Raw genomic sequence first — 23,599 nt, 5'->3', positions numbered from 1 at the left:
GAATATTATGCAATTTGCAAAAATTTTTAAAGTATAATGACTTGTTAAAACAAGTCATTATACTTTTGACTCTTGACTTTTTTATACTTTTTGGCTTCTGAGTGAAACAACATTATATTTTGATTTCTTTTTTAATTTTTTGTCAAATTTTCAAATATGATAAAACTATTGCATATAGCTTAAATATTTTATTTGAAAATGGAATATTTCATTCTTATGTTTGATATTAAAATTAATAAGAACCATTAACTCCAGGACATTTTGATATAATGAATTGGCCAATGTGCAAAATCAGACAACCGTGTAAGTTCTAGACATACCTTTGGAGTTTGATTGTGAAAGGTTCAGAAACTGGGGCACCTGAGTGGCTGCCTTCGGCTCAGGTCATGATCACAGGGTGCTGGGATTGAGTCCTGCCTTGGGCTCCTTGCTCAGTAGGGAATTTTCTTCTCCCTCTCCCTCTGCCCCTCCTGGTGCACGCTCTCTCCGTATCCCTCTCTCTCTTGCTCTCAAATAAATAAATAAATGAGTTCTTAAAAAAAGAATGCATTTAAATAACTAGCAAAAAACAACCACCACCAAACAAAAAATTTGAATGAAATGGAAACAAATTAAATCTGTGTCAAATTACTGACCCGACCATACAGAAAAAAAGAGCTCAAGTGGCTGAAATACAATGGTTTGTCATTATTGTTTTTGCTGCTAATCCAAAATATTTTATGGACAAAACCATTTGCAAGCAATTTAAAACAGTATGTGACAATCTTTTTAGTTATAGTATTGGTAATCATATTTTGAAATTATTATATGTATGATATAGAAAAAGTACATATGAAATTGTATTAAATTATAAAAGAACAAGAATTACAGTATAAGAAAAGGATACAACTAGAAAAATCAAAGTGTTTAGGTAAAGTGCCCATCATTAAAAATTTGAGTTGAAGTATTGAAGTAAGTCTTTTAAAATTATGTAAATATTTCTTGGCTTGATACACCAAAAGTTATCGAAGCAATGGCATTCCATTATTAATGAACACTCCCAGTGCCCACATTATCATGTCCAAATATTAACCATCCTTAATAGCAACCAGGATTCTTTGGAGAAATAAGTAATTTCTGATAGGGCAGTGAGCACTCATGTGCAGACACACAAACAAATTTCATTAGGATAATTAGTTGTGCCAGATTACAAAAGAAGTTATACTACATAAACCTTACCTGGAAACACTGTGAAAAGGACTCATTAATCAACTAAAAGGTGTTTCCACTGGCAATTTTAAATTTTGAAATGGCAAAATAGTTATAGGTTTAAATAGAATATCATAATAATTATTATAAATGGAGACAAATAAAATATCAAAGTGCATGAATTTATTATTGCATTTGGACAGTTATTGTCTGCTGCTTCCTGTCGGTGAACGGTAGAAGAATGAGGCACAAACAAGTCAGCTGCAAGAGAAACGGAGCAGGGGACAACAGTAGAAAAGACTGCTGCCCCGAACACCTCCTCAGTCCTGCTTTTATTGGATAGAAACAGACAACAGAAGAGCGGAACAAGGCCAACCAGTAGTCATATGCCTTGTAGATAAACACGAAGGAGGGCAAAATATGTCTGGACAAGTAGTATAAAGTTTATAGTTGAACAAGCACATTCACATTATCCTCCCCGCTAAGGTATTTTTCTTAGAACAAGGTATGGAAGAGGAGCGGGAAAGCAGAATGAAATTTGTACAGTCTCAAACTATCATTAAACTAGAAATAAGAAACAATGAATGTGTGTGTATGCACTTATGCTTATGTGTGCTTGTTTGAATGAGCATTGAAAATGTGTAAGAAAAGTAGTCACCTACCCACAAGGCTGTAATAAGCTTTGGGAGAGGGCAACTAATGTCATTACAATTTTTATCATTACTCTTTTAACTAAATATACAAACAAGTCTTCATGAATATTTTTTCATTTTTACTTCTTGATCAAATTTTTTCAGGATTTTATTATATCATATTGACTTAATTAATCATATTTTAATGTTTTCCTGTTATACTACCTGCAGATATTTTAAATTTTCCCTTAGAGTTATAAATTCTTCAGTGAGCAACTTTGAATACAAAGTGTTTTTCTTTTTTAGGTTTATTTCCATTGAGTTGATTTCCAGTAGTGAAATTAAAAGAAGATTTATATTAGATAGAATTTTAAAATATTGGCCTAACAGATTTTAGTATATCTTTCTAAATAATATTCTCAAGTGTAATTAATTATATACTTAGGACAATTGCAATTAAAGCTTTTCTTCTTTTTTTTCTTTCTTAATTGATTAATGGCTTTGCTTAACAATAGTTAACACTTTGTGGATTTTCTGTTGTTTTTTTTTTTTATCCTATACGTTACAGGAATGGATTTTCAAGACATATTATAACAATTTATATTTATTATTTATAATTATTTTTAACTTCCTATTTATTTTCATTATTAAATTTAAAATTGAATATGAAGTTAGTATTTCAGGGAGTCTGATATGTTCTTTCTCTTGAAATTTATTTTACCAAAATTTAGCTATAAAGTTCTTCTGCTTCCCTATATTTGATATTTTGTATTTATTCTTTTTTCCTGAATTAATTATGCAATTAATAAGCGGTTACTGTCCTTTTTCCCACATATAGTTTATTTTCTGACTTAGTAGCTTAAAATGTGATTTTTCTGAGTGTAATGAGAAATTACCCCAGATTAATTAGATAAAAAAATCTTTGAAAATGTTAGGGAAGGCGCAAAATGAATAAAAAATTTCAACTAACCCAAGCTAAAACAATGCTGAAATTGTCAAAATGTTTTAAATGTTTTCTATCACACAAAGAATGAGATTATTTTAAGAAATTGAATTTTAGGGACACCTGGGTGCCTTAGTCATTAAGGGTCTGCCTTTGGCTTGGGTCATGGTCCTGGGGTCCTGGGATCCAGCCTTATATCGGGCTCCCTACTCAGAGGGAAGCCTGCTTCTCCCTCATCCACTCCCCCTGCTTGTGTTTCCTCTCTCGTTGTCTCTCCCTCAGTCAAATAAATAAATGAAATCTTTAAAAAAATTTTTATTTTATTTTTTCAGTGTTCCAAGATTCATTGTTTATGTATCACAACCAGTGCTCCATGCAATACATGCCCTCCTTAATACCCACCACCAGGCTCATCCATCCCTCTCCCAAACTGAATTTTATAGGAAAGTGAATAATACATTGATTGATATTTGTAGTTTTTGTTTTTTGTTTTTGTTTTTTGTTTTTAAGTAATATGACTCATGAGAATGATCTTGGGGAATTGATGGCTTACTGATCATAAATGCTGAGGTTACTGTGAAAAATCACGCATACACCACCTAGTGATGAAAAATATTACCTGCTTTAGAACTGAAAGGGTTAATAAAGAGACATCACAAAAGTGTTAATAAAAATAATATTTCCAGAATATTAAAGTATGCTGAAAGAAATTTAAAAGTCTGAAGTTACTTTCTCATTTATCAATTATGTATATTCAATTACATCTTGACAGTTCAAGGGTTGAGTGAAACTGATTGGGTATTCATGCAAATATTTTAGGAAACTTGTGTACTTAAGGTAAGACTGGTGAAATGCCCAATCTAGAGATGATACAGAGCTCAACTGAGCAACAGTAAAACAGTTTCGTGTATGGTTACATTCAGAGCCCCTGTTCTTGACTTCTGTACTCACCTATCAGCCTCTTATAGGACAGACAAAGGCAGTATTAGCCTGTGCCTTTTTTTTTTTTTTTTTTTTGGCTTCTTTTCTGAGCTCTTGATATATACTGAGGCCATTGAAATTCTTAAATTCAGGCTTCGTCATAAGAGTCAAGATCCTCTTCTTCCCGGGATATACGTGGTACTCTGCAAAAGCTCTGACGTCTGCTTCTAAAAATCAGGTACTTGTAATTTCTCGGATACTCATTCTATTTCTTAACATATGTTTTTTAGAATTTCAAGGGAAATTAAATTAAAAAAACAAAAGTTACACAAAGGCAGATTGATATATCCATATGTAGGTACAAATATTTTATATATATTTGTATTTTCATGTGATATATATCTATATATCTGTTTCTCTATATTTTTCATTTGGAAGAAAAGGGAATAAAATTGTGAGTAACTGAGCAGGGAAAGAGGACAGAGAGGAAAAAAAGGGAGAAAGTACTGAAGAAAAGAGAGATGCCAGGAGGGAAATGAGGGGTGCTTCAGTAATCTTAGAGAAGCTATTCTAATTATTATTATTTGTTTTAGTAATTTTATTGCTATAGTCACTGTTATTATTTGATATGACATTTTACGACCCCTAGAAATTGTTAAGTGATATGAAATAGGAGCTTAAAGAAAACAGATAAAAAAATACAGAACAATCAAGGTAAAGCATAATTAACCTTCCCATAGGAGGTGTTCTGTGATTATGAAGAACTTGGAGATATTATCTTCTGGTAAGAGAGAGAGAGAGAAAAGAAAACCTCACATTGATTCTCTTCTAATTTTCTAAAATGTTTTAATCAAGAAAAAATGTTTCTCAACGTCTTCCCAAATAAGTGCATAGAACATTATCTTTGAAGATAAATTTAACTGTTTTTATTATTGCATAAAGAAATCAAATGATTAGGCAATAACAAACATTAGTAAGACATATCAAGGAATTCATAATACATGGGGGAGATATCAATGGAAGTGAGAGAAGGGGAAATGATTGATAGAATGTGACAAAGAATAATGAGAAAAGCTAGAAGAAGAGATTGCTATTGAAGGATCTGGGGGTTTTTATTAAATGTGGTGGCATCTGATTTACAGATTGCATAAGCTCAAATTATAATAAGTAAATATTGGGGGAAAATGTACCAGAGAAGGAAGAATTTGAATAAAACATGCAGGTTGGAAAAGTGCATTTGTTCAGTTGAAAAAGAGTTAAGTGTATCCGTGGGATTATGGGAAGCTGGGGACTGATGGTGTGAAGGATGGGCGGGACAGGGGCGGGAGCAGGTGAGGTTGTTGGAGAAATCTGACGCCAGTTTGTAAGGATGAACTTCATCCTCCTGACTTCAATAAAGCCACAGTGTCATATTTTGCACTTTTACTTATCTGTGAATGATATTTGTGGAATTTTAATTATGGATGGATAATAGCAAAGAGACTGAAAGTGACATACCATACCAACCCATGAACTAATTTTTTAAAGAATTCATATTTTTTCCATACTTAAACCATTTTCATGTTTTTGTAGTCTTGTTCTAATAGCTAGTGATTTGAGTTCATCCCCAGCGCTATTTTATTCGACACTAATTTTACCTACTGATTTCACAATTTACATGAATTGAAAATACATTTTCCTGTTCGTTTTTGTTGTATCTCTGCTTTTCAGTAATGAGTGAATTAACTGTAACATATTCTGATTTGCGACTTCAACCTTCATCTCAGCCACAGAGAAGACAAAGGCCTGCAACTTCTGAAAGAAAAAGTTCTTTTCCTTATAAGCACCAAGGTATGTGTGCTTTCTGCATTTTCTTATTTTAAATTGGGTTAAAATATATCAAATTATGCATTATCATGCTCACATGTATATACATGCACACATATATATACTTTAAATGTTTATCTTTTACTAAACAAGGAAAATCAACAATTTTGAAGCCAGATTAGACTTTTTTTCCTATGAGGTTCAATAATTTTAACTACCCTGTAAACATTAAATTGATGTTTGGATGACTGACATATAATGAAGATCAAATTCTGTCATTTACCATTTTCTGTCATTTAAAAATATCAATACTATAAAATAGAACATTTAGGAAATTGAGAAGTGAGAAAACGTACAGTTAATTTCATTATCCTATTACAGTTGTTGTGATTTAGGGAGTTTCCCCCCTGTTTTCTTGATTTATGTATTTGTAGCATAGTGCAAAGTGTCTTTTTCAAGTACCTTGCTTCTATCTTGACATGCACACTACAAAGTGATCATTCTTCTAGTATGTATGATGATGTGGAGTTTGATCATTTTCCTATCACTTGAAATTTGTTTTACTTGGCATTTTCACTGTTGCTAATTTGCATTCTTCAAATATTTTAAATCAATATGTGGAATGATCAGAAATGCACATATTATTTTACTAGTTGTAATTTGTTTTATAATGATTGGATATTCATAACTTTGGGTAAGATCTCCTCTTTTAAACTGGGGCTGAATTGATTATCTTCCAACTTTTTAGAGAGTTAATAATTATAATAATATTTGTGATATACACATTTATCATGTGATAAGTGAGGAAATATCTTCAAATTTTCCTTAATATGTTGTTAACATTTAAAAAACAGTTAAAAAACTTTTGCATCTTACACAATCTTCCTATAATGTATTCAGAAATTCTTGACTTCTGATTTGTATGGGAAACTTTATTAATGAAATTATTATTTGCGTAACTGTGTGAGTATGTGCAAAAGAACTTACTTCACCATCACTTTTGCTTTTCTATATGTCAAAACAGAATGATTTAGAGTCATTATATTGTCTTTTGTTTTTTTAACCTAACAATACATTTTAGTTTTTCACTGTTTATAAAGTGTTGTCGCATATGTAAATCAGTAACAAAAGAACTCCATGAGCTAAGTTTCATTTTCATACCCAATGTTCCACCATAAGCAAAGAGTCATGATGGTTAGTTAAGTGGCATATGTGGGACATTAGAGTCTGCAGTTGTTGGAACTCAGTCCTTACCTACAAAGTCCGAAGCTTTTTTCTCCTTCCAGATGGCTTTCAACTAACTTTTCTAAGAAGGTGCCTTATGTTTTCCTGCCTTTCTAATTTTAACTAAGTTTCTTAAAACACCTTCCTTGACACATGCAATGATAAACACTTCACATTGTGAAATTAGGAATTATTGAGAGAGAGTGGGGAGAGAGAGCATGAGTGTGAGGAGGGGCAGAAGGAGAGGGAGGGAGAGAATTTCAGGCAGACTCGATTTACATTTACATAGTGATTCAACTTTTTTTTTTTTTTTGCTTTATATATTATCTACATGCTAATGACTCGAAATTTATAGCCATCTTGGATTTATCCTCTGAATTTCAGGCTGACTACACAGTATCCCAGTCCAAATTGCTTCTTGAAAGTTAATAGAAATCTCAAACATATATTCCAAACTGAACTCCTGATGTTGTCCCCCTAAATGCTCTCTTGTATTTTTCCCCACTTAGGCTAGTTACAACTTCATGCTTTCAGTTATTCACAACAAAAAACTTGAAATGCTTCCTTAATTCATCTTTTTTTCCTCACAAGCTGCATTGATATATCCTGTCGGCCTTTTGTTTACAATTTCAAAATTTCACCATGTTCACTACCTTGCTGCAAGCTGCCGTTTTCTGTTTTCTATTGTTCTGGTAGACTGGTCTTCATTCTGTCCTTACACATCTTTCCACGTTCACATTGTCTTCCTCATTCCATTTATGAGTAGCAAAGAGCTTCCAGTTGAAACATGAGTCAGATTGTCTTTCCTTGGCTCAAATGCCCCCCATGGTTTCCTAGTTCACTCAGAAAAAAAGCTAGTCTACTCTAAGCTACCCAAGGTCTAGGTCCTGTTGGACACCTAGGTTTCATATTTTCCCTGTTATTAATAATTGTTGATGCTTACTGTTCATGACTATAACCAGGAACTCTTCTAAGGATTTAAAATATTATAATGTGTTCAACTCCTTCAATAATACTATAGGTTGTGTATTACTATCACTATTTTACAGAGGAGGAAACTATGACAAAGAAAAATTAAGTAAATTGCCCAGATCGTGGGTCTAGTAAGTGGCCTGTACACCATTGCCTATATATTTAACTTAAGCATTATTCTGTATTGAGTAATTCATGACCATCCCTCCATCCACTTTATAACTTTCAAAACCATTTTTTAATCTCTGCTTTTCATTCTTTTTTTTAAGTTTATATATTTTACTTCTTTACTGATTTTTAAAAAATGATTTTATTTACTTTGACAGAGAGACAGAGTGTTGGGGGGAGAAGCAGAGGGAAAGAGAGAGAGAGAGAGAGAGTCTCAAGTAGACTCCACACTGAGCACAGACCCTGAGATCATGACCTGAGCTTAAATCGAGGGTCAAAGGACCAATGGACTGAGCTACCCAGGCACCCTTCTTTACTGATTTTTAAAAGGATTTCAGCATAGAACAATGATTGATTTCCCAAATGACTCTCAGTCCTTAAGGAGTGCTTATGGAGACTGAGTGAATTTGATATTTTAGTTATTATCCATTTCATAGGGAGATCTCAATTCTATCTCAATTTAGTGCACTCATGTAATGTCACAAGACATCTGATTCTCCACCTGAAACATCTCTGACCTGAGACTTCTGTGAAAAATTATAATCCCTACTTCTGATCAGTTTTCTGATTTTTGCTTGATGTTATTGACATATTACAAATATCTTAATTAGCCTTAAGTTTAATCCATCCTTCTGAAACATTTCTCTCTACCATTAGTTCAAGGGTTGTGCAATCTTAGTAAGACGGCATGCCTAATCAGACCCGGGGTAAGGATTTAAAAATCTAGGTTGAAGGTGGATAATGAAAGGATATTCTAAGTGTAACCAAATAAATTCTGCTGATGCCCACCTTGTGAGTGAAATTTCCAGGGCCTAGTTTTGCTTCAAAACACATCTAAAATAGTAAAACCAACCAAACAAAAGAAGTTTCAGAAGAATTTTAACTTTAATGTGCTTTAGAGGGGGTTTTATTTATAACCTATAGCAATCTTTCTCACAGTTGATTTCTTTACCTTTTTGCCCTCTTCTCTTACAGGGTAAATATTCTCTAAAAACTATCCTTATGCTTATCTTCCTAAATTTAATAACATCACTTTCCTAAGACTTTGATATTTCTATCTCTACTCATATAGCTCAATTGAACTCCTTATTATGTAAATTATTTTTTATTTATTTGCTTTATTTCATTTTTTTTAAGATTTTATTTATTTATTTGACAGGTGGAGATCACAAGTAGGCAGAGAAGCAGGCAGAGAGAGAGGAGGAAGCAGGCTCCCCGCTGAGCAGAGAGCCTGATGTGGGGTTCGATCCCAGGACCCTGGGATCATGACTTGAGCCAAAGGCGGAGGCTTTAACCCACTGAGCCACCCAAGCACCACTTTGTTTCAATTTTTTAAGAATACCCACTCACTTTTTAAAAAATAAAATCACTGGGTAAACATTTTCTCTAGATATTGGAAAAGAGGGATAAAAATAACCCAAGTAAAGACAATATTCACTTGGTGTAGAGGTTGGGGAGGCAAATGGAAGGGATAGTCACATATTTATAAACAGGCTCTCCATCATGACCACGTAAAAGTTTGCACAAATGTGAGGTTTGAAGTGAAACATGAAATTCAGTCAGATGAGTGCGGGCTGGCCCCAAATGCACTGTCATTCACTGATTCTACTCTGACAAGTGGATTTTGATAATATTGGAGACAAGAATGCAAATTCAAGAAATCCAAGTTCAGGGAATTTAAGAAGAAAGATATATGTAGCGTCACGTTTTGGAACACAGGTCAAGAAGATCCAAAAGGTAAAATAATCAGTATGATCATAGTGACAGTCAGGACGTTTTACCTTCTGCCTCGATCCTGCCTACAGGTGATAGAATTTCCATTTTATGCTTCTTATAAATTCTGCTGTCTTTACTGATGTGACCCATATGTTTATGCCAGTTTCATTCCCCCATAAGATGCTTTAACCTGTCAGTCACCATTCTTTGAAATTCCCTGTCTAGAAATTACAACTCATTTATCTCCAGACCTAGTTTTCAATGCCTTATTGTTTAAAAATGTGTTCCACTTAATGTAGAGTTTATTGCTCAGGCAGGTTTTCTCTCCCTTCCTCTGTGGCATCTGATCTGTACTCGTGGATCTTGTGTGAGGCAGTTCCCAATCTCTTACCCATTTGAAATGCTTCACTTTGTACCATTTTAGGATCCTGAGCATAAGTTGTTTTTGTTTGTTTGTTTATTTATTTTTTTATTTTTTGTTTTTTTTTCTTCTCTGGAAGCAGGTGGCTTTTGTCCATTTTCAGTGCAGGGTACACAGCAGGCTGGCCTTCCACTTTTTCCTCCACTAGCAAAAGAACATTTCCTAGAATGGAAGATGCAGTGGGAAGTGATGCAGCATTTTATTTCTCCTTCCCCAGTGGTGGCTTGTCTTTTTCAAGGTCTTGGAGCCAGGACACTCTGGGCACCAGATGGGTTTTATGTTTTTTTCCCCCAGAAGCAGGCATTTATCACCTTTTACTCAGAACCAAGAGCAGGGATGATCTCTAGGTTTATCCACTAAACCCACAAACTTTGGCACACCTTGTAGACTGTGCCACAGAAAGGGGAGTCTCTCAGGTCTTCTGAACTTTCCTCATCTCTCCACAAACACCCAGGAAAAGACAATGGAGAATCACTGGCAACCAGATGTGAACTCCAATTGGCCTAGAGCTGCAAGCAATTCTAAAGCCTCGTGATATTTGTTAAAATTCTTTCATGACATTATGGTTGCCACTTTTTCTCCTACGTTTTCTCAAAAGCTAAATAGTGCTTTCTGTATTTTCGATAGAAACCTTGGAGGGCTTATTCCCTCTTTAGAATTCGGCTCATCTGACTGCTTTTTGAATTCAGTGATCTTATTCATTGAAAATGAATTATGATTTTACAGATTACCCTCCTTTCCCCCACTTTTAGTACGGTGAGCCATGTTGTCGTACAGTTTACTACACCTAAAATAGAAGCAGGACTCTGAGTAAACAGCTATTACTCACACGTTTTATTCATCTCTTTCTACAGATCTTTGTACTCCATCTCCATGGAAATTCATTGCAGTGATTCCGTGGATCATTTGCCTGATGCTTACTTGGTCTGTTGGAATCCTAGCCACAATGTGTAAGTCACTATATAAAACAGAAATCTGCTTTTCCATTACTCACATAATGAAATCTGTTGAAAATAAGGTATTTTTTGTCAATTCAGTTTCTTTTCTTTTCTTTCTTTCTTTTTTTTTTTTTAAAGATTTTATTTATTTGACAGAGAGAAATCACAACTAGACGGAGAGGCAGGCAAAGAGAGAGAGGGAAGCAGGCTCCCCGCTGAGCAGAGAACCTGATGCGGGACTCGATCCCAGGACCCTGAGATCATGACCTGAGCTGAAGGCAGCGGCTTAACCCACTGAGCCACCCAGGCACCCCTGTCAATTCAGTTTCTTGACCATGAATAATATTTGGGCACAGAACTGAAGATTACTTTTTAGAGACATATCAAATTGTCCATTTTTAAGCATATCACGAACTCTGTGAAATGCCTTATTATTTGTTCTTGTATTTCTTTTGCCCCAAAATATATATTTTTAAAATTTCTCTATGAAAAACTTGCTCACACTTTCCTTTGCTCACAAATTTCCCTCTTTTGTGATCAGCTGCTATATGAACTTGTCAAACTTGTATTGTCAGTTGATTTTATGTTTATGACTCTATTATACTTCAGTTCCTTGAAGCAAGTCATGTTTCATTAATGATTTTTATATCCAAATTTAGTACAGTGTCTTGCACATAGTAATGCCCAGTTATTGTTATTTTTGAGTTTAAAACTGACCTTTCTGATTGATTTTTCTTCAGTGCATCAGAAATCGTGTCAAGGGGAAGGATATCCAGGAAATCTCTCCTCTAACAAGGAAGCAAATAAAACATTTCAAAGTATGAATGAAATCTACTTGTATATCAAAAAGTATTTTCCATGTAATATATATATATAGATAGACTATATAGATATTCTCTCTCTCTCTCTCTATATATATATATATATATATATAATTTACACACTCAAAATGAGGGCACTATCAAATGGTGACCTAAGGTTGAACAAAATACTCTGTATTTTGACAGTGCATTGTTGATTTTTATTGGGGAGATATCTATTTGTGATTTATTTATACATTTCCTCATTGTCTAACTTTTGAAACTTCCAGCCTTTTAAAACAATGAATTTTGGAACACTGAAAAAAAATAAATTAAAAAAAACTACACAACTACAGTTACACAACTGTAGTTGTATAGTTACTGTATTACATATTTTTCATCTTGAACACAAAGAATATTGTGTTGATATTTTTAAGAGATATGCATTAGATATGTTTTGGTATACTTCAAATTTTGTGATTTGAAAAAGATATTTCTTTTTGCAACTAAAGAATTGTTTTATGCAACTAAAGAATCATTGAACACTACATGAAAAACCAATGATGTACTATATGTGGGCTAACTGAACATGGTAAAAAAGTTAAAATAAAAATAGATAAATACTCCTTAATATGCATCTTATGAATCTTGAAGACTAAAATGTTTTCAATGAGGTGAATTATTACTTTAGTACAAATGTAATACTAAATTTAAGTGCATAAAGTTTATAATGAAAAACTCAAATAATATTTGTTTGTAGAGGGTAGATTTACTGTATGAACTTATTGTATGTGACTTGCACTGATGGAAAGCATTCTCTTTTATTATATTTTTTTAATAGTTCAGAGTTATCCTACCTGTTCAAACAACTGGCATCAACATGGAGAAAATTGTTACTATTTTTCAAGGGACATACTTCCTTGGGAAAAATGTGATCATTATTGCATTGGTTTAGAGTCAAGCTTTCTTAAATTGAATACGGAAGAAGAGATGGTAATTACAGTACTTTGTTTCATAAATTCCAGTATCTGAAAGTTTTAAGAATGATAGCAATCTATCATTCAAGTTTCCTATTCTACTGAAACACTTTCTATATTGTAGTCTATATTAGAGTCAGAGTCAGAGAGTCAGAGAGAGTCAGAAATAGAGAAACACTTTCTATATTGTAGCAGAGACTATACTGCTGAAAGTGTATTTCAAGAATGCTTGAGTGGCTTTCCTCAGTACTTAGGATAAGGTACAAATAACAGACTGCCATTTGCAGTCTGAACCCTATTTCCCTGGTCTTCTTTGCTGATAGACTCTCTACCACACTGTTCCAAGGGAAGCACACAGTGGTCTCCATCTATATAGAAGCTCTTTAAATTCATCATGGTCCACTGTTCTCTTTCATGTCCTTGTCCCATTTGTCTGTGACATGTTTCATCTCCTTTACCTCCCACCCAAACTGTCTTCTCTTGATTAATGCCTCACATTTTTAAGATTTTAACTTATTAGGTAATCCCTTCGGAAAAAGCCTTGGTTCATCAAGGCCTGTTAAAATCACCTGCTAATTTTCCCTCTTTGATCTTGTATTTTCATTCGTGTCCTATGGATCACTGTTTATTATATAGACTCAATTAAGGTTTCATTTTCAAGAACCTAATTAAAATGACTACAGATATATGACTTTTGCAGTCCATAACTTAAGAAAATGCTTAGAACATAATGTTTACTGAAAAAAAAATTGCTTGGTGAACAAATGAGTCATTAACTACTGCATCCCTTTGTCTATGGATAAAAAAATCTAGGGTTAATTCCTCCAGATTCCTTTTATACATTAGAGCAAAGAATTCACAGGGAAGTCTATAAATGAAACATTTTTGAGCCATTATATTCTTTTTCAGGGAATGTTCTTCTTTTTAATTTATTTTCCTCACTCCACAGAATTTTGTATTAAAATTGTCAAAGATGCAATGTGGTCTACGTGAAGCAAAGTTTTGGATCAGTTTATACAACAATAAGAAATTAAAATGGGTCTGGCTAGATGGCACAGTTGTTACCCTGCACAAGTAAGTTTCTTGCTGTTTTAAAATTTTAGTCCAGAATAATGTTCTTTTCTTTGAAATCTAAATATTCAGTGTGGATACGGACAGATGTTAGATTTTGTAATAGCTATCTGTAATAAATCAACCAGGAAAAGACAGGAGAGATGGACAGAAGAGAGTCAAAAAGGGAGACAGAAGGGAGTACTAAACGATTTTGCTTTCATAACTTATTTCAATTGTTTATTAGTTCATGACTAAGGTATTATAATTTTGCATTTTGTTAAATGGTTATTAAATAAACAAACTAGTACAAGATTATATTAGATCTGTCACTTTAACTTTCATGTGGTTTGTTTGACTCTAATACATGTACATAATGAATTTTCTTACCGTGTACTTCCCACCTTTCTGGGACCCACCAAATGTATTTTCTACTTGTTTGCTACTTGCTTTCTACTTCTTTGCCATCGTAACAAATCATCACAAACTGAGTAGTTCAAAAGAACAGAAATTTATTCCCTCACAGGTTAGGCTGTCAGATGTCTGAAATCAGGGTATTGGTGGAGTTGGTTTTTTCTGGAAGCTTCATTCTCCTGAAGGAGCTAGCTAAACTTTTCCAGGGAGAAAATTATTTATTATAGGGGATTAACAACAAATTTGTAATATTGTATATACTATAGAACTTGTTTACCAAAATGCTAATGTATAAAGAGAATATTGTAAATCTCAGTGAAAATGGAAGATATCCTTAAATCCCCTGAGGCCACATTGATGGCAGTTCTTGACCTAATTCAAATGTATACCTTCAGTTTCACATTGCTACCTTCGTTGCATTTCTGTGTGCCCATTTCTCTCTGCACAATCCAATATTGGATTTAGGGCCCAATCCAATATGATTTCTTTGTAATTCTTAACTCAATTCTACCTATAAAGAACCTATTTCCAAATAATGTCACATTCTGAGTTCTGGGTAAGCATGAATTTTAGGGAGAGACTATTTAGTCCATACACTATCTAAAAAAGATTTCTAGGCTTTAACTCAGAGGATTTTATTAGGCTATCTAGAAGTGGGAGGTATAAAATTGCATTCTAAAGAAGAGTTCAATAAAATTTTAATACACTGAATATCACAAATATTTTGATCATGGCATGGAAACTTCTCTGGACTTCTTCATCCAATGTGAAATTAATGTGAAATCAAACCATTAACAATTGAATGAAGTGGTGGAGAGAAGAAACTTCACATCACTAGTGACAACATTAGCTAGAATAAGTGATTCAAATATTAACAATAAAATTCTCCTACTGATATGTTTGACAAAGCCAAATATTCTTATAAAACTCTCCTGAAAAAGTGGTAACAACTGTCTACAATTCTATATACAGTTAGCAATTTTATTATCAGATTATGGATGCAATAGTGGCTGAAGGTTTGAAACAATACAATGATTCTGAATCAACACATTGAATATTAGGTGTCCACACCTCCACTCCATGCTGTACTCTATTGTATCATAAACACATTTTTGAAAAAACTAAAAAAAAAACCAAACACCACATTTATGAAACTTAGTGATAATTATGCAGCAGAGAGAATTAATTTTGAAAATCAGAAAAATTGTAATATGTTGCTTTGATGGATTATATTTTTTAATCATGTCTTTCCAATCTACCATTCTAATTTAAACATTTATTTCAAACACCTGTATATATAATACACAGTCAAATATATTACAAAAAACGTTTGTAGCCATCAAACTATAAAACTGGTGATAAAAATCTTAAAAAAAAAAAAAAAAGCGGAGGCGGGGAGCCTGGGTGGCTCAGTCATTAGACATCTGCCTTTGGCTCAGGTCATGATCCCAAGGTCCTGGAATCCAGCCCCACATCAGGCTCCCTGGTCAGCAGGAAACTTACTTCTCCCTCTCCCACCCCCCCTGCTTGTGTTCCTTCTCTCGCAGTGTTTCTCTGTTAAATAAATAAAATCTTAAAAAACAAAAACAAAAACAAAAACTGGTGAAACTTCCCATCCTGTATTTACCAATTAAGTATCTGATTCACTGTATTTATCATTACTCTTCATGTCCATGTTTCCTTTTTTATGTTTCATGCTTTGTAATTGATGCTTTCTGTCTCCAGCCTGGGTCCCTATTTGTTGGTATTTCATTTCATTTCCTGTGAATACATCTCTACATGATTCCCTATGTGATTCCTAACATGACCAGTAGACCACTTTGTGTGTTAAAGCCAGGTTAGCAAGATTTGGGGAAATACCAAAATTGTAATACCCTGGTTTCCCAGTTTTAACTTCCAGAGTTTAATATAATAAGTAATTTATAACACAGACTCTGAAGCTAAACTGCCTGGATTTACATCTTGGTTCTGCCACTTGGGTGGTCATGGTCTTGTTATTCAAACATCCTGTTTGCTGCACTTAATATAATAAACGTATGCTCCTCTTCAGGAATTACAGCACATATTTTGAATCGCTCTGATCCTCACTGATGTATTCATATACTTGATCTTCTGAAATTGTTGCTAATACTTACTAACAATGAGGATTCTGGTCTTTACTCTGGAAGAAACAAGCTAAATTTTTCCAGGAAAAAATGAACTTTTATTGATGAATAATGTTGTGTTGTATGTGCAACAGAAAGTATTTTTCAGAATGCTAATGTACAAAAGAACCATGGTAAACCTCTGTGAAAATGAAAACTACTCTGAAATTGCCTGAGGTCACAGAGATGATTGCCAGAATTAAAGGCAGTGTTACCATCCCAGTTCCAGATTTAATATTAAATTTTGATGATACTTAATATATTCCTTATTTGCATTGTTAGAGAACCAGAAAGCCACATTCTGTATCTTTCTTTCTCTTTTTTTTTTAAGATTTTATTTATTTATTTGACCGAGAGAGAGATCACAAGTAGGCAGAGGCAGGCAGAGAGAGAGAGGGGAAGAAGGCTCCCTGCTGAGCAGAGAGCCTGGATTCAGATTCAGGGCTCAATCTCAGGACCCTGAGACCCAGACCCGAACTGAAGTCAGAGGTTTAACCCACTGAGCCACCCAGGCACCCCAACATTTCTGTTTCTTTATAAGTATATTGGAACATTATGGATCTAAAAATATACAGTTGAAATGTAAAGCAAATGTAAGAATTAATGGAAGGTATTTTCTCTTCTAGGCTTCAAATTCAAGGACTTAAGAATGCTAACAATAAATGTGTACATATAAAACATGGCCAGGTGGTTGCTGAAGATTGCCAGAATAATGGTTATTGTATCTGCAAGAAGATAATATATTTGGATTAAGTAAAATATATCAGAAAGAAAAAAAAAATGGAAAAGAAACACCTGGAAGGGGAGGTGAATCATGAGAGACTATGGACTCTGAAAAACAATCTGAGGGGTTTGAAGTGGTGGGGGAGTGGGAGGTCAGGGTACCAGGTGGTGGGTATTATAGAGGGCACGGATTGCATGGAGCACTGGGTGTGGTGAAAAAATAATGATACTGTTATGCTGAAAATAAATAAATGAAAAAAAAAAAAGAAAGAAAAAAAGAAACACCTGAAATTCCCCAGTGTGATGACTTCAACCATGAAAACTACTTACTTAGCTGAAATTAGATGTCATTAAATATTGAAGTCTACCTATTATTATTCGCCTTCAATTCATAATATATTGATAAGAAAAATCTGTGTTCTGAGGTGGTTGACCAATCCAGCAGGGGAATCCCAGGGCCATTCCAGGTTTTCCCCTAGCCCCACTAGCTGAAGCCACAAGAATGGCACAGATATGAAAGTAAAAGTGTATAAACTACCCCCTTTGTTTGTGCTCAGGGCTCAGACCTTGAGGGATTACTCCCCTCTGGGCCTTCTGGCTTAAAATAAACTTCCCACCCGAAGTCTCCAGTGCCACTTTTTTTTTTTTTTTTTTTTTTTTTTTTTTGGTCAGGATCTGTGTTCCTGTCTGTGTTCTATAACAATATAACAGGATAAATACAATTAATAATATATTTATAACATGGAATAATAAAAAGAAAATAAGGAATGCGAAGGAACATTTTGGGACAGAGGTAGTCAGTAAATCACATTTTTATGACACTCAAATATTCCAGTACTTTTAAAATAAATATTGTCACTTCAGTGTTATATTCCTGTGTAGGTTTATATAACATGCCAGTCTTCCTTTGCCTCCTTACAGTCATATTTTAGAGGAACGGATGATCAGGATAAGAAGATAAAATTGCCTGACAAAATGAATTCCAAGGAAAAATTACAGTTTTGGTAAGATAGAAAATAATGACTTAAAAGTGGTTATAGAAAAAAATAATAAAAGCAGTGATAGAGAGCCAGAAAATGCTAACTTTGTTAGCCACACAAGTTACAGAGTGTGGAAATAGGTAGTCTCCACTGGAGTGAAATAAATGGACAGAATTTACTTCATTCAAAAACAAGGATATTTTTCCTGCCATTGGTCAGGCACTGAATTTAAAGTGCTGGAGATACCTAGTTGTACAAATCAACGAATTATGTCTGCTTTCATGGAGCTTACAAATTAGAGAATAAGAGAAACGTTAATAAAGTAACCACATTAATAAAACTACAATTCAAATAAGTTCTTAGAAAGGGATTATCAGATTTTAACAAAGAACCGGATCTAGACTAAAAATTTAGTGAAGACCTTTCTGATATTACTATGTTTCTATCCATATGGATAGATCTGAGAAATAAATAATTTATTAACAAATGAGGGAGGGAATCCAGAAGGAAAGAAGTATGCCAGAGAGAAAAACAAACCTCATGTAGGAAGGCTTTGTGTTGGAATGAAGATCAGGATGGCTGGATCCCAGAGCTGGAAGGGAAAAATGGCCTGAGGCCACCTAGGAGGTGAAAGAAAGAAACAAGGAATCACAGAACTTTAAAAATTGTAAGAAAGATGGACTTCCTCAAGGTACTCTCAATCCTTTTAACTCATCCAAACTGCCAGAAGGTGTAATAGAGCAGAGAACCCAAACCTGTATACATTCACAGAGTTGCCCGAACCCCCAGATGACATGAGCTATAGACAAAAATTATTAGATACCGAAGCAGTACAACTCTTCTAACAGTAGTGAAGCAAAATTAATTTCTATTTTATGTGATAGAATAAATAAATAGAATAAATAAAGAGCACAACTTTAATAAAAATTTAAAATAAGCTTTTTAAGAAGTCCTCATGGGATAAAGGAGAATATCAGTAATATAAAGCAAAGGCTCCATAGATAGCATTTTCGCTTCCAGATAAACTATAGTTGGTAAAGAAAAGTCAAAATGAGAAAAGAAGAAGGATTTTTTAAGTAGGTTTTTGAAAATGTAGTTTTTTAGACATCAAAGATCTATGGAATGATGACTAAATAAGCCCAAATTCCAGAGCAGAGTTCTATCAGCAATCTGGTACTGTTGTTGTTTTTGTATTTTTGTGGAGAAGATCTTGGCAATGTCAGAGAAACTATGCCTGGGATAAGAAACTGACAAAACTTGTAGTGGTTACATGGGTTAGCATGACAGTACTGGAGATTTGACAGTCCTCACATCAAGTTTCTCACAGGCCATTTGGTAGATTTTTTTTTTTTTCCCGTTTGGTAGATCTTGAGACAAAACAGAGAAGACTGTGAAGCAAAGTCAAAAGATTCAGTGTTGTATGGAGGTGTGGAATCACTATATTTTACAAGCAAAACTAATATTACCCTGTATGTTAACTAACTAGAACTTAAATAAGAACTTAAAAAATGATTCTAAGAAAAATAAACCTTACGAAGTTTTAGTTTTCAGGAAACAAGGACTAGACAGAAGGAGCTATAAACAGGGGTGCTTGGGTGGCTCAGTGGATTAAAGCCTCTGCCTTCGGCTCAGGTCATGATCCCAGGGTCCTGGGATGGAGCCCCGCATCAGGCTCTCTGCTCAGCAGGGAGCCTGCTTCCCCTCTCACTCTCTCCCTGCCTTTCCGCCTACTTGTGATCTCTCTCTGTCAAATAAATAAATAAATGCATTAAAAAAAGAAAAAAAGGACCTATAAACAAACCAAAAACAGTGTATGAGAGTCAGTGAAGTCTGTAGCATAGTCATAATTGACGATAATAACTGTGTTTGAAAATAGCCAGAAGCTGAGAAACCAAGTGTGTCCCTTGGCAGAAGGCCATAGCTTCGGAACAGAAAAACCAGTGGGGATTTTACTGTTCACAAAGAAGCAAATGACAAAACTGAAGGATGATGGGATTTTAAAAACATGGTTGGTATTAAAGAAGAAATCCAGATAGCCAACAAACACACGAAAAAATGCTCAGTATCATTCATCATCAGGGAAACGCAAATCAAAACCACAATGAGCTATCACCTGATACCCGTCAGAATGGCTAAAATTAACAATACAAGAAACAACAACTGTTGGTGAGGATGTGAAGAAAATAACTATTGGTGGGAATGTAAGCTGGGGTAGCCACTGTGGAAAACTCTATGGAGGTTCTCCAAAAAAGTAGAAATAGGGTCAATATATGATTCAATAATTTCAATACTGGGTATTTACCCAAAGAATAAAAAAACACTACTTCAAAAAGATATGTGAACTCCTATGTCCGTTGCAGATTTATTTATTTATTATTTCAAAAGATTTTATTTATTTATTTGACACAGAGAGAGATCACATGTAGGTAGAGCAACAGGCAGAGAGAGGGGGAGAAGCAGGCTCCTCACTGAGCAGAGAGCCTGATGTGGGGCTTGATCCCAGGACCCTGAGATCATGACCTGAGCCAAAGACAGAGGCTCAACCTACTGAGCCATCCAGGTACCCCATATTTATTTATTATTAACATTTAATGTATTATTTGCCCCAGGGGTACAGGTCTATGAATCATTAGGTTTACACATTTCACAGCACTCACCATAGCACATACCCTCCCCAATGTCCATCACTTAGCCACTGTATCCCTACCCTCCCCACCCCCCAGGAACCCTCAGTTTGTTTTGTGAGATTGAGAGTCTCTTATGATTTGTATCCTATTATGCTGAGTGAAATGTCAATCAGAGAAAGACAATTATCATATGATCTCTCTGATACGAGGCATTTGAGAGGGAAGGCAGAAGGGGTCGTGGGGGGTAGGGAAGAAAAAAATGAAACAAGATGCAGCAATATTTATAATAGCCAGATTATGGAAACAGCCCAAGTGTCCAGTAAGAGATGAATGGATAAAAAAGATGTGGTATATATACATGTATGTGACTATTTCTCAGCCATAAGAAAGAATGAAACCTTGCCATTTGCAACAGTATGGATGGAGCTAGCTAGAGAGTATTACGATGCTAAAGGAAACAAATCAGTCAGATAAAGACAAATAAATACCACATAAGTTCACTCATACATGGATTTTAAGAAGCAAAATAATTGAAACGAATAAAAGAAAAAAAAAAAGAGAGACCGAAAAACAGATGCTTACTATAGAAAACAACAAACTGATGGTTACCAGAGGGGAGGTGGAGTGGGGGATGGGTGAAATAGATGAAGGGGATTAACATTACACTTATCAAGATGAGCACTGAGTAGTGAATAGAATTGTTGAATTGCCATGTTGTACACCAAAATTAATATAACATTGTACGTTAACTATACTGGAATTTAAAAAAAAAGCAAATATGCCTCGTATCACCTTCAAGACATTTGCCAAACTTTGATGCTATGTGTAGTCAGATGTTGAATAACTAAAATGAAAATAAGTCAAAGGAAGAACTGAATTTCTTGTAGATTGCAAGTTTGGGATAACTCAGTGTTACCAAAACTATTAATCCTTCTATTTCTCTCAATAAAGTGATCACATCCTTATCCCATGCATTTAAAAAAATAAATAAATAAATGAGGGAACCCCTTCTGGTAGAAGAGAACTTCATTTGGACTTCTGTGGTTCTCTTAGACACAACATCTGACTTAAAATAGAAAAAAACCACAGGACTGTGAAAAAGGCAAGAAAATATTGCCAATAATGAAATACAGCAGACCACACACACACACACGCACACACACACACACACATACACACACACACGAGATGTAGATACATAAACAATGCACATATGCAGTTACTAGACCAGGACTTTTCTTTCTTTCTTTTTTTTTTTTTCTCCCAGACTGGGACTTTAAAATAAGTATAATAAATGTGTTCAGCAATGATAGAAAAATGTAGACAAGATCAATCTAATTAACATATGTTAAGAATTTCAGCAGAAAATTTCAATCTTTAAAAAGAACCACATGGATGTTCTAAAACTGAAAAGTCACATTTGACATGAAAAACTCACTGATAGGTTAAATGGGAGATCGCAACAAATGATACAATATGGGTAAACTCAAAGTCTGGTCAATGTATCCCATGAACTGAAACACAGAGACAAACAAAAGTAGAAAAATAAAAACAGATAAATGGATGAACTAAATGTGTTATATGTGGAGCTGGGGCTGCAGGCTGAGAAGAGAGAAAGAATGGGACCCAACACCAACCCTCCCCCCACCACAAATGAAATGAAATGAAACCCAACAAACTAAGGGCAGGATTAACAGAAATGAATTCATATCATGTCACAGTCCAAATGCTGAAAGCGAAAATGAAGAAAAATATTCAGAGTAGCTAGAAAAATAGAAGAAGCCCAAGCAGTTTACCTCTCTCTCTCTTTTAAAGAGTTATTTATTTACTGGAGAGAGAGAGAGAGAGAGAGAGCGAGAGAGGTAGAGAAGGTGGGAGGGGCAGACAGGGAGAGAGTCCCAAGCCGATTCCATGTTAAGCACAGAACTGGACACAGGGCTTGATCTCAGGACTCTGCGATCACAACTTGAGCTGAAACCAAGTCAGTCGCTTAACTGACTGAGCCACCCCGGGCCCCCTCCCAAGCAATTAACTTAACAGAAATAGAGGAAGGCATAATTTTGTCAACCTGAAAGTGAGAAAAATAGCTGCCAAAACAATTTTACATATCCAGTGAAAGACCTTTTGAAGATTAAAGTAAAACGAAAGTATTTAAGAAAAATCAAGCTTTTGTGGGGTGCCTGAGTGACTCAGACGTTAAGTGCCTGCATTCAGCTCAGGTCATGATCCCAGGGTACTGGGATGGAGTCCCGCATGAGCTCCCTGCTCAAAGGGAAGCCCACTTCGCCCTCTCCTACTCCCCCTACTTGTGTTCCCTCTCTCCCTGTGTCTCTCTCTGTCAAACAAATAAATAAAATCTTTTTTTTTTAACTTTTTTATTTATTTGACAGAGAGACATCACAAGTAGGCAGAGAGGCAGGCAGAGGGAGAGAGAGAGGAGGAAGCAGGCTCCCTGCTGAGCAGAGAGCCCGATGCAGGACTTGATCCCAGGACCCTGAGATCATGACCTGAGCCGAAGGCAGCAGCTTAACCCACTGAGCCACCCAGGCGCCCACAAATAAATAAAATCTTAAAAAAATTTGTCAACAACAATTTGTCAACAGCAGCAGCCTTGATAGTAATGGAGGTAAGAAATGACAACTCTGATTATGTATTTATGTATCTGCACTTTAAATATCCATATATATGTCCACCTTAAGTATATATATATATATATATTTGTATAACAATCAGATTACAGTCATATTAGAGGTTGTGTGTAAGAGAAATAGAAACTTCAAGGATGACTCCAGGTTTGTGTTTGTTTTAGATTTTTTTTTTTTTGGACATAATTTTACACCTATAAAAACTCTGCAAAAGCAGTACAAAAGTTTATACTCTTCATCCAGAAACTACTTAAATGTTGAGGTACTATCATATTTACTATAGTCTTTCCTCTCTCTATCTTCCTCGGTC

The 23,599-nt window shown here is 34.7% G+C and overlaps 1 protein-coding gene across 1 annotated transcript; it reads left to right on the top strand.

Annotated features, from left to right (window-relative positions):
• The first annotated feature begins 3,638 nt into the window (after positions 1–3,638).
• On the top strand, positions 3,639–17,156 carry LOC101691145 (C-type lectin domain family 1 member A-like). The gene is made up of 7 exons (XM_013049539.2): positions 3,639–3,922; positions 5,395–5,514; positions 10,846–10,941; positions 11,670–11,747; positions 12,571–12,722; positions 13,656–13,780; positions 16,941–17,156. Exons 2-7 carry the CDS (start codon positions 5,397–5,399, stop codon positions 17,065–17,067), a joined length of 696 nt encoding a protein of 231 aa, XP_012904993.1. The 5' UTR covers positions 3,639–3,922; positions 5,395–5,396; the 3' UTR covers positions 17,068–17,156.
• Positions 17,157–23,599: the final 6,443 nt, after the last annotated feature.

Source organism: Mustela putorius, unplaced genomic scaffold, assembly GCF_011764305.1.
Source record: "Mustela putorius furo isolate JIRA1106 unplaced genomic scaffold, ASM1176430v1.1 tig00537227_pilon_pilon_pilon, whole genome shotgun sequence".
Taxonomy (NCBI): domain Eukaryota; kingdom Metazoa; phylum Chordata; class Mammalia; order Carnivora; family Mustelidae; genus Mustela; species Mustela putorius.
Note: the sequence above shows the minus strand (reverse complement) of the source record. Positions and strands in the feature narration are given on the sequence as shown.